Source organism: Callorhinus ursinus, unplaced genomic scaffold, assembly GCF_003265705.2.
Source record: "Callorhinus ursinus isolate GAN/ISIS: 27379988/994484 unplaced genomic scaffold, GSC_fseal_2.0 scaffold8, whole genome shotgun sequence".
Taxonomy (NCBI): domain Eukaryota; kingdom Metazoa; phylum Chordata; class Mammalia; order Carnivora; family Otariidae; genus Callorhinus; species Callorhinus ursinus.
The window spans coordinates 68,801,120-68,815,452 of NW_027397070.1; the positions used below are offsets into that span (position 1 = coordinate 68,801,120).

General features: G+C 48.0%; 1 protein-coding gene across 2 annotated transcripts in view; it reads left to right on the forward strand.

Moving 5' to 3' along the window:
* The window catches only part of YY1 (YY1 transcription factor), a 29,072-nt gene extending 16,679 nt beyond the window's left edge, over positions 1–12,393 (forward strand). The window contains exons 2-5 of one of the 2 annotated variants that reach the window (XM_025869373.2): positions 374–536; positions 8,269–8,329; positions 9,998–10,156; positions 11,211–12,393. In XM_025869373.2, the coding sequence (XP_025725158.1) occupies positions 374–536; positions 8,269–8,329; positions 9,998–10,156; positions 11,211–11,393 (566 nt within the window). In that variant the 3' untranslated portion in view covers positions 11,394–12,393. Of the gene's footprint in view, positions 1–373; positions 537–8,268; positions 8,330–9,442; positions 9,576–9,997; positions 10,157–11,210 lie in introns of those variants that run through there. The other variant, XM_073895879.1, reaches the window with a different exon arrangement.
* The last annotated feature ends 1,940 nt before the right edge of the window (positions 12,394–14,333 follow it).

The window sequence follows — 14,333 nt, forward strand, 5'->3', positions numbered from 1 at the left end:
CAGAAACTCTGAGAAGTGGTGGGAGGAGAAGCAAGGAAGCTTGACAAGAAGGCAGTTCGAGAAGTGGGAGTGGAACCAGGCAGGTGAATGCCGAGTCAGGAATGGGGAATACTCCCAACAGGCTGAGAAGGAGCACTGGCTCTGGGTTTGGTGCTGTTGGGTTTGGCATCGCAGATTTTGGTGACCTTCGGGCAGAAACAGGATTTCTGGCGACTGAAGAGAAAGGCTGGGTGGTTAAGAAATGGGCTAGCAGCTATAAATCAGCCGTTCCAGAAGCTGCTAATGAAAGCACTTTTCATAGTTTTTAAAAACGTATTTGCCCACATACACATTTTTACTCCGTTAAAATAATCAATCTTATGGTGTGTTTCAGATGAAAAAAAAGATATTGACCATGAGACAGTGGTTGAAGAGCAGATCATTGGAGAGAACTCCCCTCCTGATTATTCAGAGTATATGACAGGGAAGAAGCTTCCTCCTGGAGGGATACCTGGCATTGACCTCTCAGACCCCAAACAACTGGCAGAATTTGCTAGGTAAGCCCTAAGAATTTCTTTTCTTTCTCATTCCTAAAGTACTTAGAGTCAGCAGCTGTGTCTTTGTGTCTAAGTTACAATGGTGGCTCATAGTCTTGCTCCAGGGAAACTTGTAAAAACAAAAGCAGTTCATTTTGTTTGTAGGGGTAACTGCGCTGTTAATGTGCATGGCACCATTTTAGATCCTTGCTGACAGTGGGATGAAGCAACTACTTCTTAATTCTGTAGTTGGTTTTGCTTGTGAATAAATAAAATTGCACTGAATTGGTTTGGAAATGGGTATCTTTACACTAGCTCCTAGCAGCTGGAGGGTGCTGTGCTGGAGCAAGCTGTGGGGGCCTGGGTCGGAGCTGGGCGGGCACAGCTGACCACTGGGAAGGAGTCATCAGTTCCTATTTCAGTGTGTCCTCAGTTAAGCTCCGAGGGTTCTGTTCATTGAAGTGGGCATGACAGGAAGAGATCAAATATTTATGGCGGGGACCCCTGTGACTGGCCACGGTGAGCAGTCAGGAAGGTCTGGACCCACCAGAGGCTTGTTTGTCCTGAAGCAGGCTGGGCTCCTGTAGAAGCCTCTGCCCCCGTTGGTAGTATTTATTTCCCAGCGTCGTTGGACAGTTTCTACGAGGACATGAGAACACACTCAAAGACAGGTTTAAGTAAAATGAAGTGAATTCATAAACTCCGGAGCAGAAGGATGACCTCCTTCCCCCCCCTGAGGTTGGGTGGAGCCTGGAGGAGCCAGGAAACTGAGCCAAGGGCAGGATGAGGAGGAGCGACATCTCTGTGACCCGCCCCGTCTAGGGACAGAGCAGGGACCCTGGTCTTTCTTTTTCTTGAGAGCAGAGTGGAATAGATGAGAGCTGGAGGGCTCACGTGTCCTGGCGTCTCCCAGCCCTGCCAAAAACAAGGTGGGTCCTGCCGTTGGGAGCCTCAGTTTCCCCATGTGTCAGAGGTGTTGTAATAAAGGGTTATGTGCCCTTTTCTCCTGTCCCATGAAACTGCCGCCGTAGGGAATCTACACGTGAGTCTATTTCTGATTGATCACGGCTGAACAAAAAAAAAGTTAAGGCTTCTGTCCTTTCGTGAACGACATTGTGTCTCCCAGCTTTTGTTGCCTTTCGTATTTTAAATACGGGTATGCTACTCAAATGTTACTCCATCCCCCCCCCCCCCCCCCCGCCAGTACAAATAAAAATGGAATCTGTAGATGGAGTCAGCGGTGAGGTTAGAGTTTTGGGGCAGATGGAGTCAAATTGTGTGCCAATGTTTAGCATTGTCATGTGTTTTTAAAGTTAGTCATCCCTTGTTAACGTACTTGGAATTTAGCGAGGGTAGAGGATGCTGTCCCCAGGGGTAGGCATACAGAATGAAGGAGTCAAGGAAAGCCTTGTAGAGGCGGTGGCATCTGACTTGAGCCTTGAAAAACACTTGAGATTTGGGGGGGGCAGGTGGGGTTCCCATGGTGGGCCTAATGCTAGTGTGGCATGAGTGTGGTGGAAAGGTTAGGTACTCAACCCTCATCCGATATACGCTCAGAAAAGGATAAGTAGGTTTGGCTGGGAATTCGGATGCTCACAGGGAGATAGTTGGAGTGTAAGGGTTCTCTGAGTACCGGGCCCACATCTGGGGATGTTGTCAGTGTGCAGTGGACAGCTGCCAGAGGTGTGTGAGCAGTAGAGAAGGGGTTCTGTGATCAGAGGTTGGCTTTGAGAGGAGGCCGCGTCTGCTGTGTCCAGGCTGGGTCAGCAAAGGGCCAGACAGGGAGTGGGAGAGGTCATGAAGGCCTGAGCTGGCACCGCGGCGGCCAGATGGTGGAAGAATAAACGAGGTGAGGGTGGCGGGAGATGAGATTGAGAACCAGACCGGCCGTGTGTCTCCGGGAAGGAGGACTCAGAACAGAAGTTGAATGCTTCACGCCTCAGGTGGCACGAGATTGGGAGGGGGTGCTGGTTTGGGGTTCAGGGCGGGCATTGTTTGGCTTTAGATGGTAATGAATCATCCCTGTTGGGCCTGAGGTGGTTTCAGGAAGTACATCAGGGCTAGACTCATCTGCTGCACCGTGGCTGAGGCCGAAAGTGGCCCAGACGTCCGCGCTGTGAGAGGCCTGTTGATGGGAGGCCGGTCTTGGGAAAACCCTGTGATCGGAGGGCAAGGGAACCAGTGACAGGGCACAGGGCGCATTCAGACAGACAGGGTGGCTCAGGGAAGTACGTACAGCATCACAAAAGCCAGGGGAGTGCTCAGAAGGTCCAAGAGGGGGACTGCCCTCTCAGTTATTCTTTGCGGAATGATTCCAGTGGAGGAGCCGAGGGCTGAGGCAGGATCTTACAGAGGGCGGGGACCTGGGGGGGGCGAGCAGAAGTGATGAGGTGTTGGTGACCCTTGGTGGTGGTCACCCTCATTGCTGAATTGGGGCAGCTGGTCTGGAAGCTTGTCCACAGTTTCCTGAACAGAAAATCTGTGTCGGGCCTGCACTCGGGAGGTGCGTGTCACTGTTGTCGAATAGAAGCTTCTGCTTGTTTCCCAAGTGGCCTCGAGCCTGCCTCGGGGCTGCCTTCAACCCTCCTAGACCTGAATGAGACTTTTCTTCACCAGCAGTAGATAATTAGAAGACCGTGGAGTCACGTTTTGAGATTTGTGAGGAAAAGTTGCTGTAAACATATAGAAGTCTTGATCCAGCAAAGCTGTCGGGTCAGCTACGATTGTAGACACGTAAGGATTCATTTTATGTTGCACTTACCCTTTCTGAGGGGGCTACTGGAGGATATGCTCCGGGAAGACGAGGCTGCACATCAGAAGGAAGCCTTCTAAAGACCCTGGCGGACAGAGAATCAGGAGGGCTGCTGTGCGGCAGGCTGGAAACCCATTCAGTGGGGGACAGAAAGTCGGTGAATTGTAGGGCTTTCTTCGGGAAAAGTTGAGTTCATTCAGCAGTGCACAGAATGAGTAAGAAGCCAGAAGGTCTTGGCGGTATGGGAAAGAGTTTTCTAAAAAGGAAAAGATAACGAGAAACCCCCTGAAGAGAGAGGCGGTGCTAAGAAAGCCATGGCCTAAAAGTGGGCATCAGTTTGATGATGGTTGAAGTGCACTGAACTTGTTTGGCCTGACTCTGCAAGTCTCTCCTTGGTCCTGAGGCAACTGTGTTGGACTCACAGGGCAAGAAATGCGATCCTAGCACACGGCTAACACTCTACATACAGTAGGCGATCTGTTTCCATAATCATCTGAATATCGTGTGTGTTTCTTCCTGTTAAAGGTTTCATTTTGTGTACAGAATAGAACGAGATCTTGCTCATCCTGACAGTGTATACCAAGTGAGGGTAAAGGGTTGGGCTCCCGCTCATCCCCCTTGTTCTTAGTACCCTGGAACAGATCACGGACAACTCTCAAGCCTCTGGACGGTGGTGGTGGTGAGAGGTACTGGAGCCTGGAATGCCCTCTTTTGTTAGGTCTTTGCATTTTGAAAATGTGTGTAACCAACCGCTGAAGAGGATTTTCCAGGGGCCCCGGCATTGGTGACTGGGACTCTGAAAGCCAAAGACAAAGAGGCACCAAGTTTCAAATTGTTGGGGGCCAGACCCTGTCTTCTCCTCTAGTAAAGACCCACAGAACCCCCTTTATCCACCTCCGCTCCATGGCTCAGCTGTTGGCTTGAGGTAGCATGTTAGCTGCTTTTCCCTCTCTTCTGTGCTGGGGAGAGGGGGTTCTGCACTGGCCTTGGAACTGACCAAAGAGTGGTTCGGGTTCCTGCCGCACCGAGCCTAGAGAATTGGTTAGGAGTAAGTAAATCAGTTACATGGGGGAGGGGGGCAAGTATGAGAAATAAGGACTTTTCATCGGAAAGTCCTGGTATTGGGGGGGGTGACTTTGTTCTTTTTTAAATACTTCACAGTGTGGCCAGTGGGTGGGACCTGGTGAGTTCTTGTTCCTGATTAAATGAGCAGCCTTTGTGCCCTTTTCATTAACTACAGTTAGCCCTTCGGAAACTTCCGGTCTAGAAAGATCAGAATTAAGAGTGCTTAGGTCAGTCACACAAGCTGGTTAATTTAGTTGTCGTCCACCACCCACCCTGAGACTTTTTCGCAGGAATAGCCTAAAGACGAGCTGGCGTAGCGGAGCTGGAAGGACCGCCAGGAAAATGTGCTCTCTCTGTAGGAGATACTTTGTCCGGCGAACTCAGTCTCGTTTGTCTGAGGCACCCCTCTTCTTTGCACCAAGAAGGGAGGGGAGTTGCGGTTGCAGAGGGGAGCTGGGTTCCAGGAACTTCTGCCCCACCAACACAGATCCCCATGGGGGTTCCAGGCTGAAGGCGACTAAGCTTATCGTTTTGCTGTGAACAGGACTCTCTTCATTCGAGAATCTCTGATTTAAAAACAGTTCATCTCGGCGTCTGGGACATTGAGCTTTAACTTAGAACTCTGGTTTCACCCTGCCCGAAGTGGTGCCAGGAGATTCCTGCAGGTTTTTGGTCCCGGAGTCCAGCCTTTACAGTGCCGCCCCCACCCCCAGGGTGCGGAGTGAGCCCGGGCAGACCGCGGAGTGCCCTCCGCTTCCCGTTGGACAGGAAGCTTCTCTTGTTGCGTACCCGGCTCTTCCACGTACTTTGTAATCTATTGAAGGTGGCCTTCTACTCGACTTGTGCCGTTTTTCTCTAGTCTCTCAGTCCTTTAGTTGAAAACGGTGGCTTGGAGCACCAGAACCTTCTGGACTGTTAAGTGCGACTGGCTTTTTTTTTCTTTTTTTTTCTTTTTTTTAGGAATGAACTTATTTTTAGCTAGGCCCACTTAACACACAGCTGGGGATAAGAACAGCTGTCATTCCCCCAGAGCTTCACGTGCATCTTCTCTTTGAGTCTTGGCAGCTACACGGCAGGTAGCAGTCCACCTTTTTACAGAGTGAGAAACTGAGGCTGAGAAGTTCAGTGATTTGCTCAAGGTCGTACAGCTGGTAGGAGTCGGCGTCAAGCCCGGCCCCGTGCCCCCCCCCCCCCCCGCCCATCCACCAGCGCCTCTGCTGTCGGTGGCGTCCTGTGTAGTCTCCCAGTCGAGGGAAAACGCAAATCTTGGTTATTCTTAACAGTTTGAATATGAAGAGATGTTGAATATGAATATGAAGAGGCATGTTGAAGAGATACTCCAAGTAGCAGTATATGAGTTTAGGCTTTTTAAAAATTACTTTTTTAGGATTTCAAATACTTTTTTTATTTTGTAGGTTATATATCAGTTGGTGCCATGAAGATTTTAGTCTTTACTCACGAAAAAAAAAAAAAACCCACTTTTAATCTAGTTTTCGGAAAATGACCTTTTCAATGTTTGCCTTCAAGTAAAATATAAAAGGCACCACCAACACACACTGCCTCATTTGCCACTCTGGGGAAGGAGGGTTTGCCAGGGAACTTACGAGTGGCTGCAATTCAACCTTTCCCTTCTTGCATCCAAGGGTGTTTGTCCAAATACATTTTAAACTTTCATTCTAAAATCAGTTATATTGCTACATGCTGGCACACATTTTGCAAATGACATTTTAAGAAAAAATACCACTTAATAACATTTAAGAAATCAAGAGTTTGGTAAATGGTACCTGGGACTGTGCCCTTTAATTTTGTGTATATTTGAAAATTTCCATGATAAGTTTTTAAAAATCAAGTTTCTGGGAATAAATTTAAGAAAATGTCAGGGGTGGGGTGGGCACACCTGTCCTGCAGCAGGCACCTCACTGACATGGACACCCCACATTGGAACCCCAGATGGGTGGGGCAGGAAGTGGTTGTCTGTACGACTTATCTGTCAGCCCAGTGGACATTTTTTAAAGTTGGTTTATTAACAAAATTTGCAAACAGTAAAATTCACCCTCTTTAGGTGAGTACCACTCTTGCGAATTTGGACAGACACGATCACGTAGCCGTGTCTGCATTCGAGAGAGACAGAGCATTTCAGTGTAATCATCAAAGAGTAAATGTTGTTATTCATTGGGAAGACGGATAATACACTTTTTTCTTATTAATACTTGATTGGAGTAGAACCCATTCCTGTGAATCACTGTTGTTTTCCAAACTCTGATCTAACCTCCAGGTGGCGCAGTGGCACCAAATTTTTGTCCTACAAAGTTCTCTGAGCTCAGACCAGCTCCAGGGTTTAATGGTGTTTCAGATAACAGGCTAGCTCAAAGCCCTGTACACAGCAGGCATTTAGAAAATATTTGCTTACTGATAGGGTGATCCCCCAAGTAGAAGAAAGAAGGAGTATCTACAGGGTTGGAAGGGGGGCGGATACCAAGCTGGAGATGTTCTCAGAATTTAAAGTAGGAAATTCATACCGTCTTGAACAGACTTCCTCTAGAAGTAAGTTCCAGTCGCCAGAGAAGTTGGTTCACCAATACTCCTCGAGGGAGGGAGAGTTTAACTAGATGACTTTGTCAGCTCAGGTTTTATAAAACAAAATCTTCAGGTCATCCTTTTCGCAGATCAAGGGTGAAGAAGGACCTTTGCGCTAGGGCCTTTGCTAACTTGATGACCGCAGAAATCTTTTGTGATGAGAGAGTGCTGGTAAGTTAGCTCTTACTGGTAAGGCATCGCTGACCTCGTGGCTCGTTTGTTAACTGCACCCTCACGTAGGGCAGTGAGGTGGCAGACGGGACAGAAGGAGCGTCTTTCTCGAAGATGTAAATTTTTTTTTCTAGTCTCTCTAGGAACTTTTAATCTCTCACCCCTCTACCACACACAGATCTGTAGGGAGTATTTGGAGAGAAAGTTTTGACAAAAGACCAAAGGTTGGTTCAGTGGAAATAGCAGGTAGGTAAGCTACCAAATCAGCAAGCTCCCTGGGTAGTGAGTCCGCATGGGGCTCCTGTTACACCCCAGTCCCAAAGCAGGGCTGGAAATCTCTGTCATTTTTTTTTGTTTGTTTGTTTGTTTTTTTCTTAATGCTCTCATTATTTGAAAAACAGTAACCTCCCTCCCACCCCCACCATCAAAAGTAGTAGTAGGATAAAATTCAACAGTGGGAAAGGGTATGGGGTGTTCGCACCTGTTCACCAGTCCCTGGGGGCTCCTCCCCAAAACACCAGTACCAAGTTCATTTACTATGTTTCTTTCCAGAGATAATGTATATAAATGATTTTCTGTTTTACAAGGACTCTTCTGTGCCCTTTTTAAAAAAATTCTCTCTCCTAAAGATAATGTCTGTCAGTATAAAATGAACCCTCCCTCCTTTTTTTTAAGCGGTTTTGTAGGGATCTGTGTTTAAGACCCTCCCCCATCTGCTGCTTCCTTTTCACAGGGTGTCTTTGTTACCACAGCAGCTGCTCCTGGATACCTTGCTTTGCTCTCACCAAGAGATTCCTCTGTGGTTTGGGCTGGTGGTCTTTTGTGTTATTTCAAGAGTTTGGAGGAAAGAGCAGATATTTGAAGCGCACAGACCTCAGTGCCGGTCTGAGCTGCCATGGTCTGAGCTGCCCTGGCTCGCTCGCTGCGAGACCATGGCAGCGACTCAGGCTTTGTGAGCACCAGCACCCACACCTGTGAAATGGGAAGGGTGCTTCCCAGTCATGGGTACTCGGGGAATGTGGTAGCATCCTTTCCCTCCTGGGCGCCACCTATAACCGTAGTTGTTTGTATCTGTAAGGAAAACATTGTAGGGGCTATATGATTTATGCCAGATGAGTCTACCCACTCCTACAAATCTCTCTCTCTCTCTCTCTTCTCTTTTTTTTTTTTTTTTTTTTTTTTGGTAAGAATGAAGCCAAGAAAAATTAAAGAAGATGATGCTCCAAGAACAATAGCTTGCCCTCATAAAGTAAGTAATGCTAGGGGAACAGTGTTTGTTAAACTGCCAATGAAGATTTAGAGAGCTCGTAAGCAATCTGCACTTTTATTTCCATCTAATAATTGAGGAACAAAAGTCTTTGTTTTCTAAATTCAAGAGGCTATATTTGTGGTGGGTTTTGTTGTTCAGTAAAGGCCACTTAAATTTAAATACTGTTAATGGGGCTACTGTAAGGCGCCAGTGTTTTTGCTCTTACTGTATATTGAACATACAATGTTAGGATTTTATTTCTTCCTTTTGGATCATGAACAAGTCAATCTTGAGACATTGGGTTGTGTCTCACCCATGGACCTTTGTGGGGCTGAAAGCTCATTATGGAAATTTGGAAATTATTTTGGATGCTGCTAAAGTAAGCCTAATAAAACTACATCTCTCTCACAATTTTCTTAATTTGCCCTGTTAACTGTGTGTTACTAGAGGGGTGCTTAATTGTTTTCAAATGTGGCTAGTCTTCCAAAGGAAAGGATCACCTAAAAAGTACTTTGAGGTGTTGGTTGGGTCTGTTTCACACTTAGTTGGATGGATGTAAAACTTAACAGAAAAAGAAGTATCACGGAGGTGGGGAGAAAGTTTTAATGGGGTAAAGAATTTTTAAAAATCAGTAATTGAAGAAGGATGAGTTTCATTTGGCGATGTCCTTCTAATGACCACTCAACAGGTTCTTTGGTTTTTCAACACACTTAGTGAATGGTGATTTTGAGATGTAAAACAAGTTCCTTTGGGGGCCAACATGTAAAGAAGCATTTGAAAACAGTTAGGCCCTAAGTGTCTGTCCTCCCTCTAGCTTCTCTGTGTACTTCTTCCCCAAATTTACATTTTTTAAAAAAACTCCATTTGCTAAATGGAAACACCGCCCGGGGTCAAGGAGCCAAAGCCGTGGCTCCCCCTCCCTCGTGCCTGTGAGGCTGTCGTCCTGTCCGCTCCTCCTCCACCCGCTCTACCCCTGGACAGCAACTGCAGAAGAAAGTTGGGAAGGCCATGCTTGTCCTGAGCGGTGCACGCCCGTCCACGCCCCCTCCCCGCTCCAGCGTCCGTGTGCCTGCTTCCTTTCCTGGTGTCTCACAAAATCAATTTCTTCTGTAGTTGCCATTCCTTGGAGACCCTCTTGCTTCTTTCTCTGTCAAGAAGGGGAAAGAGGCAAAGAGAGAAGAGGGAACAGTAGACGATGGAGAGTGGCAGCCCATTCTTGCAGCCCAGAATATGGGGCCCACCAAAGGTAGTGGTGGACCGCTCGCCTTTCAGCCCCATTTGTTTACCAGGGCTTCTGCTACTTCAGCTGGGCACAGAGTTGGGTGAGGCAGCTGTGGTGTGGCTGGAATCCAGGCTGCTGGGTTCTACCCCCAGCTCGGCTCCTACGAGCAGTGTGACCTTGGGCAAGTCTCCTCAAAGACATCCCTGAGCCTCAGTTTCCTGATCTGTAACACGAGGGTTTGCATTAAATGAGAAGGCCTTTTCCAGCTGTCTGGTTTTTGTCTTAAATCATTTAATATTTCTACTGTGATACTGAGTAAAACGTAAGTGGCGGGGGGACCGGGGGCGGTTTTGTTTCTTGGGTCAGTGAAGGCTGTTGTTTTAAGTGGTTGAATTCTTTGTAACACTTTGCAGTGAGAACCACTAAGCTTCTCTCTCTGTTTGAAGGGCTGCACAAAGATGTTCAGGGATAACTCTGCCATGCGAAAGCACCTGCACACCCACGGCCCCCGAGTCCACGTCTGTGCAGAGTGTGGCAAAGCTTTTGTTGAGAGCTCAAAACTAAAACGACACCAACTGGTTCATACTGGAGAGAAGCCCTTTCAGGTAGAGCTCGTCCCTTCTCCCCCTCCCCACACCACCTGGCAAGTGTAGGCGGGGCTATGGGCACTGGAGGGCCGGAGAGACGGGGCTCTCAGCGCTCCTTAGGGAGGAGCCAAAACGGTGTCCCGTTGGCGAGGCCGCAAGGGCTGCCGCAGCCCTTGGCTTTCCCCGTGTGCAGTGTCTCCGGTCCTAGAGACGGGGGGACAGGGTGTATCGGGGTGTTGATGGGGTGTACTTTGTATCAGGAGGAAAACTGGATTGCTCAAGAGCAAGCCTAAAACTGCATTTCTAGTGCATTCACTGTGGGATTGAAGCAGTTTATTTTCGGTAGTTGATGGAAGTATATTGAATTACTAATTGACGGGGGAACTTCCAAAATTTTACCGAATGGAATAAGTATAGGCGATGTTTTGTCTTGTTTTTAGAAACCCATCGCAAGTGAACGAACTAGCAATGCAGCTCTCAATTTTTTTTTAAAGATTTATTTATTTGAGAGAGCGAGAGTGAGAGAGAGAGTACATGAGAGGTGGGAGGGTCAGAGGGAGAAGCAGGCTCCTCGCTAAGCAGGGAGCCTGATGCGGGACTTGATCCCGGGACTCCAGGATCATGACCTGAGCCGAAGGCAGTCGCTTAACCAACTGAGCCACCCAGGCGCCCCGCAGCTCTCGATTTAACACGGTTCTTTTTGATACCTGACACCAGAAACCTTCCTAATCGATTGTATTTCATTATTTGAAACATTGACATAAGTACTAAGACCATAACATGATCCCGAGGAAGATTCTTGGTGTTTTGCCAAGTGTGTCTCTTACTCCGTATTTAAAATAATTCCTGAGAGTTGTGCCTGGGTTTCGGAGTGGTCCGCATGCAGAGTTCGAGCCCCATGCCTGTTCGTCCTGGGGTGGGACTGGGCCCGGGACTGGCGCGTTTTCCCCAGAGCGGGGAGGACGAGGTGTGTGGCCCAAGAGGCGGGCTGTTCGCCGCCCCGCCCGCCGCCCCGCCCTTTTGGCCCCGGCGCAGTCACTGAGCTGGGTTATCTCTGGTCTTTCCTCGACAGTGCACATTCGAAGGCTGCGGGAAACGCTTTTCACTGGACTTCAATTTGCGCACACACGTGCGAATCCATACCGGAGACAGGCCCTATGTGTGCCCCTTCGACGGCTGTAATAAGAAGTTTGCTCAGTCAACTAACCTGAAATCTCACATCTTAACACACGCTAAGGCCAAAAACAACCAGTGAGAAGAAGATGGAGAAGACCCTTCTCGACCCCGGGGAGCATCTTCCAGGAGTGTGATTGGGAATAAATAGGCCTCTCCTTTGTATATTGTTTCTAGGAAAGAATTTTAAAAATGAATCCTACACACCTAAGGGACATGTTTTGATAAAGTAGTAAAAATTTAAAAAAAAAAACTTTAATAAGATGACATTGCTAAGATGCTCTATCTTGCTCTGTAATCTCGTTTCAAAAACACGGTGTTTTTGTAAAGTGTGGTCCCAACAGGAGGACAATTCATGAACTTCGCATCAAAAGACAATTCTTTATACAACAGTGCTAAAAATGGGACTTCTTTTCACATTCTTATAAATATGAAGCTCACCTGTTGCTTACAATTTTTTTAATTTTGTATTTTCCAAGTGTGCATATTGTACACTTTTTGGGGATATGCTTAGTAATGCTATGTGTGATTTTTCTGGAGGTTGATAACTTTGCTTGCAGTAGATTTTCTTTAAAAGAATGGGCAGTTACATGCATACTTCAAAAGTATTTTCCTGTAAAAAAAAGTTATATAGGTTTTGTTTGCTATCTTAATTTTGGTTGTATTCTTTGATGTTAACACATTTTGTATAATTGTATCGTATAGCTGTATTGAATCATGTAGTATCAAATATTAGATGTGATTTAATAGTGTTAATCAATTTAAACCCATTTTAGTCACTTTTTTTTTTCCGAAAAATACTGCCAGATGCTGATGTTCAGTGTAATTTCTTTGCCTGTTCAGTTACAGAAAGTGGTGCTCAGTTGTAGAATGTCTTGTACCTTTTACCACCTGACGTGTACACCCCGTGTAACAGAAAAGGGCAACAATAAAACAGCAATCCTACAGAAAGAATATGGCAGAAAAAGATCTGTAAGCACAGTCTTATTTCCTTTTGTTGTCCAGAATAATTATAATTCTCGAGCCTCCCAGAAATTGGAAGCTAAATAAAGCAACTCAAGTTTCCTTTATTTTGCACTCAACTACAGTGACTTGTGATTGCAGCGGTGCATAGATATTTCAGGACTTCCTACGCGTGCTGAATTCTGGGAGAGAGTAGGTGACAGGCATCCCAAGTTAAGGAACTACCTCAGAGTACCCCAAACCAGGCCCGTTGGTGATAGGATTTTGATGTTAGCTCCCCCCCCCCCCCCCCCCGCCCCCCCGCCCCCCCCAAAAGTGTGACTGGAGCAGTTGTGCCCCGGCCTGTGTGTGTGCTCTCAAGGTAAGCTGTCACCTGGACGGGGCGCGAGCAGAGGGGAGACCCGAGGGCACTTGCCTGCACAGGCTGCCTTCACGGCGGCTCCAGCGGGTCCTTGGCTGGCCTGATGGGAAGCGCTTAGGGTTCTTCCTGGCTGTTGGTCGGAGAGCCTTGGTTCCTCCATCTAGCGGAGTCTTTCAGGGCTGGCCCATGTAGCAGCTGCGTGCCGGTGGCTTCATTTTCCTGCTTCTCACCGGATACCGAGCGCAGACCGGCAGGGTGATTTGATGATGAAGAATACTGTACTCAGTGAGTACTTTACCTCTCACATTGTGACCTCCTAAGTGTAAGATTATAATTTTTGCATTTTACTTAGAGTCCGATATCACACTCATGAGACTATTTTATAAACTGCCATGATACAGCAAAAATCCCACTTATTCAGAGCGCAGACATGCCGTGTGTGCTTGCGTGCTTGACTCTGCGGGGCCGGTGACGAGCTAGCTACTGTCTGAGATTTGTGTGCCACATGTCCAGGACACCATCGGGTCAGGATGCAGCCCTGTGTCTCACAGCTTCTCCGTCGGTCCCATACAGGAGGATTGGTGGCCTAATAACAGGGACCCTGTGGCTCTCCGGAATTTTGAAGTGCCTTCTGAGTCCTAAATGACAAATTTAACTTGAGACACTTTTTCTTATTTGTTCAGAATCTGGTATCCATTGGGTAGTTTGATGGAACTGAGTTAATCAGAAGACCCCAGCTGTTCTCGGGATAAGCCCGGCTTTGCTGTATCTGGCAGGCAGGAGAGAGGTAAGCCGGCGGCGGAGGCCCATCGAAGCTGCGTGCCCCAGCGCCAGCGTGTGCTTCTCTGACTAGACCTGGGGCGGAGGCCTCCCCCAACGCCCCTGGCGTGAGCACCCCTACCTCCCCTCCCCACCAGGTGAGCAGTCTCTGGGCGATGGCCGCCTTAGGAGTCCGGGGCCGCGCCACCCGCGCCCAGCACTGCCACACGGGAGCCCAGGCCCGGCGCTGTCCCCGGGATCCGTGCCCAGGGGCCCATGGCCAGGCCAACTTGTGCCGTGGGGAGGTGTCGCCAGCAGGACTCGCAGAGCCACACCGTGAGCTACAGAGAAGCCAGGCTCCCGTGTGGAGCGAGGCCCCCCCACCCCCCCGTGCCTTGATCCCTTGGGGGATGCCTTGGTCATCTCTTCCACCCCCCCCTCTGTCTCTGAGGGGAACAGCTGTCGCTCCCCAGGCCCCTTTGTCCATGTGTCTCTCATGGTCTGCAGAGTTCATCTCTTGATAGGAATTGACGTGGGGACTTGAAGGTGGTGGAATGTCCCAGGTTCCCGGTTGGCGGGGCACTCTCCATTCCCAGGAGTGTAGGAAGCTCCTCAGGGAGCGGCAGTGAAAGACGAGCCGTTGTCCTCATTGGCTGTAACCGAAACCCGTCGTGCTTGTGGCTAGAATTTATAATTTTGCTGAAGATGTAATTTACTGCAGTTTGAAGTGGTGTTCTAACAGTGAGTCCCTTGTCTTGAGGATTAACCTGATTTATAAGTAATACTGACAGACATATTTTCTTACATCCGAACTGAAATAAATGCATGTTTCTAGCGTATGTAATATAAAAGCTCCAGAGGATAAGTTTACATTTAACAAGATGTTGTTTTCTATTTTTGGATTTCTTATTATTTTACCCCCTTTTTTGGTAGTGGGGG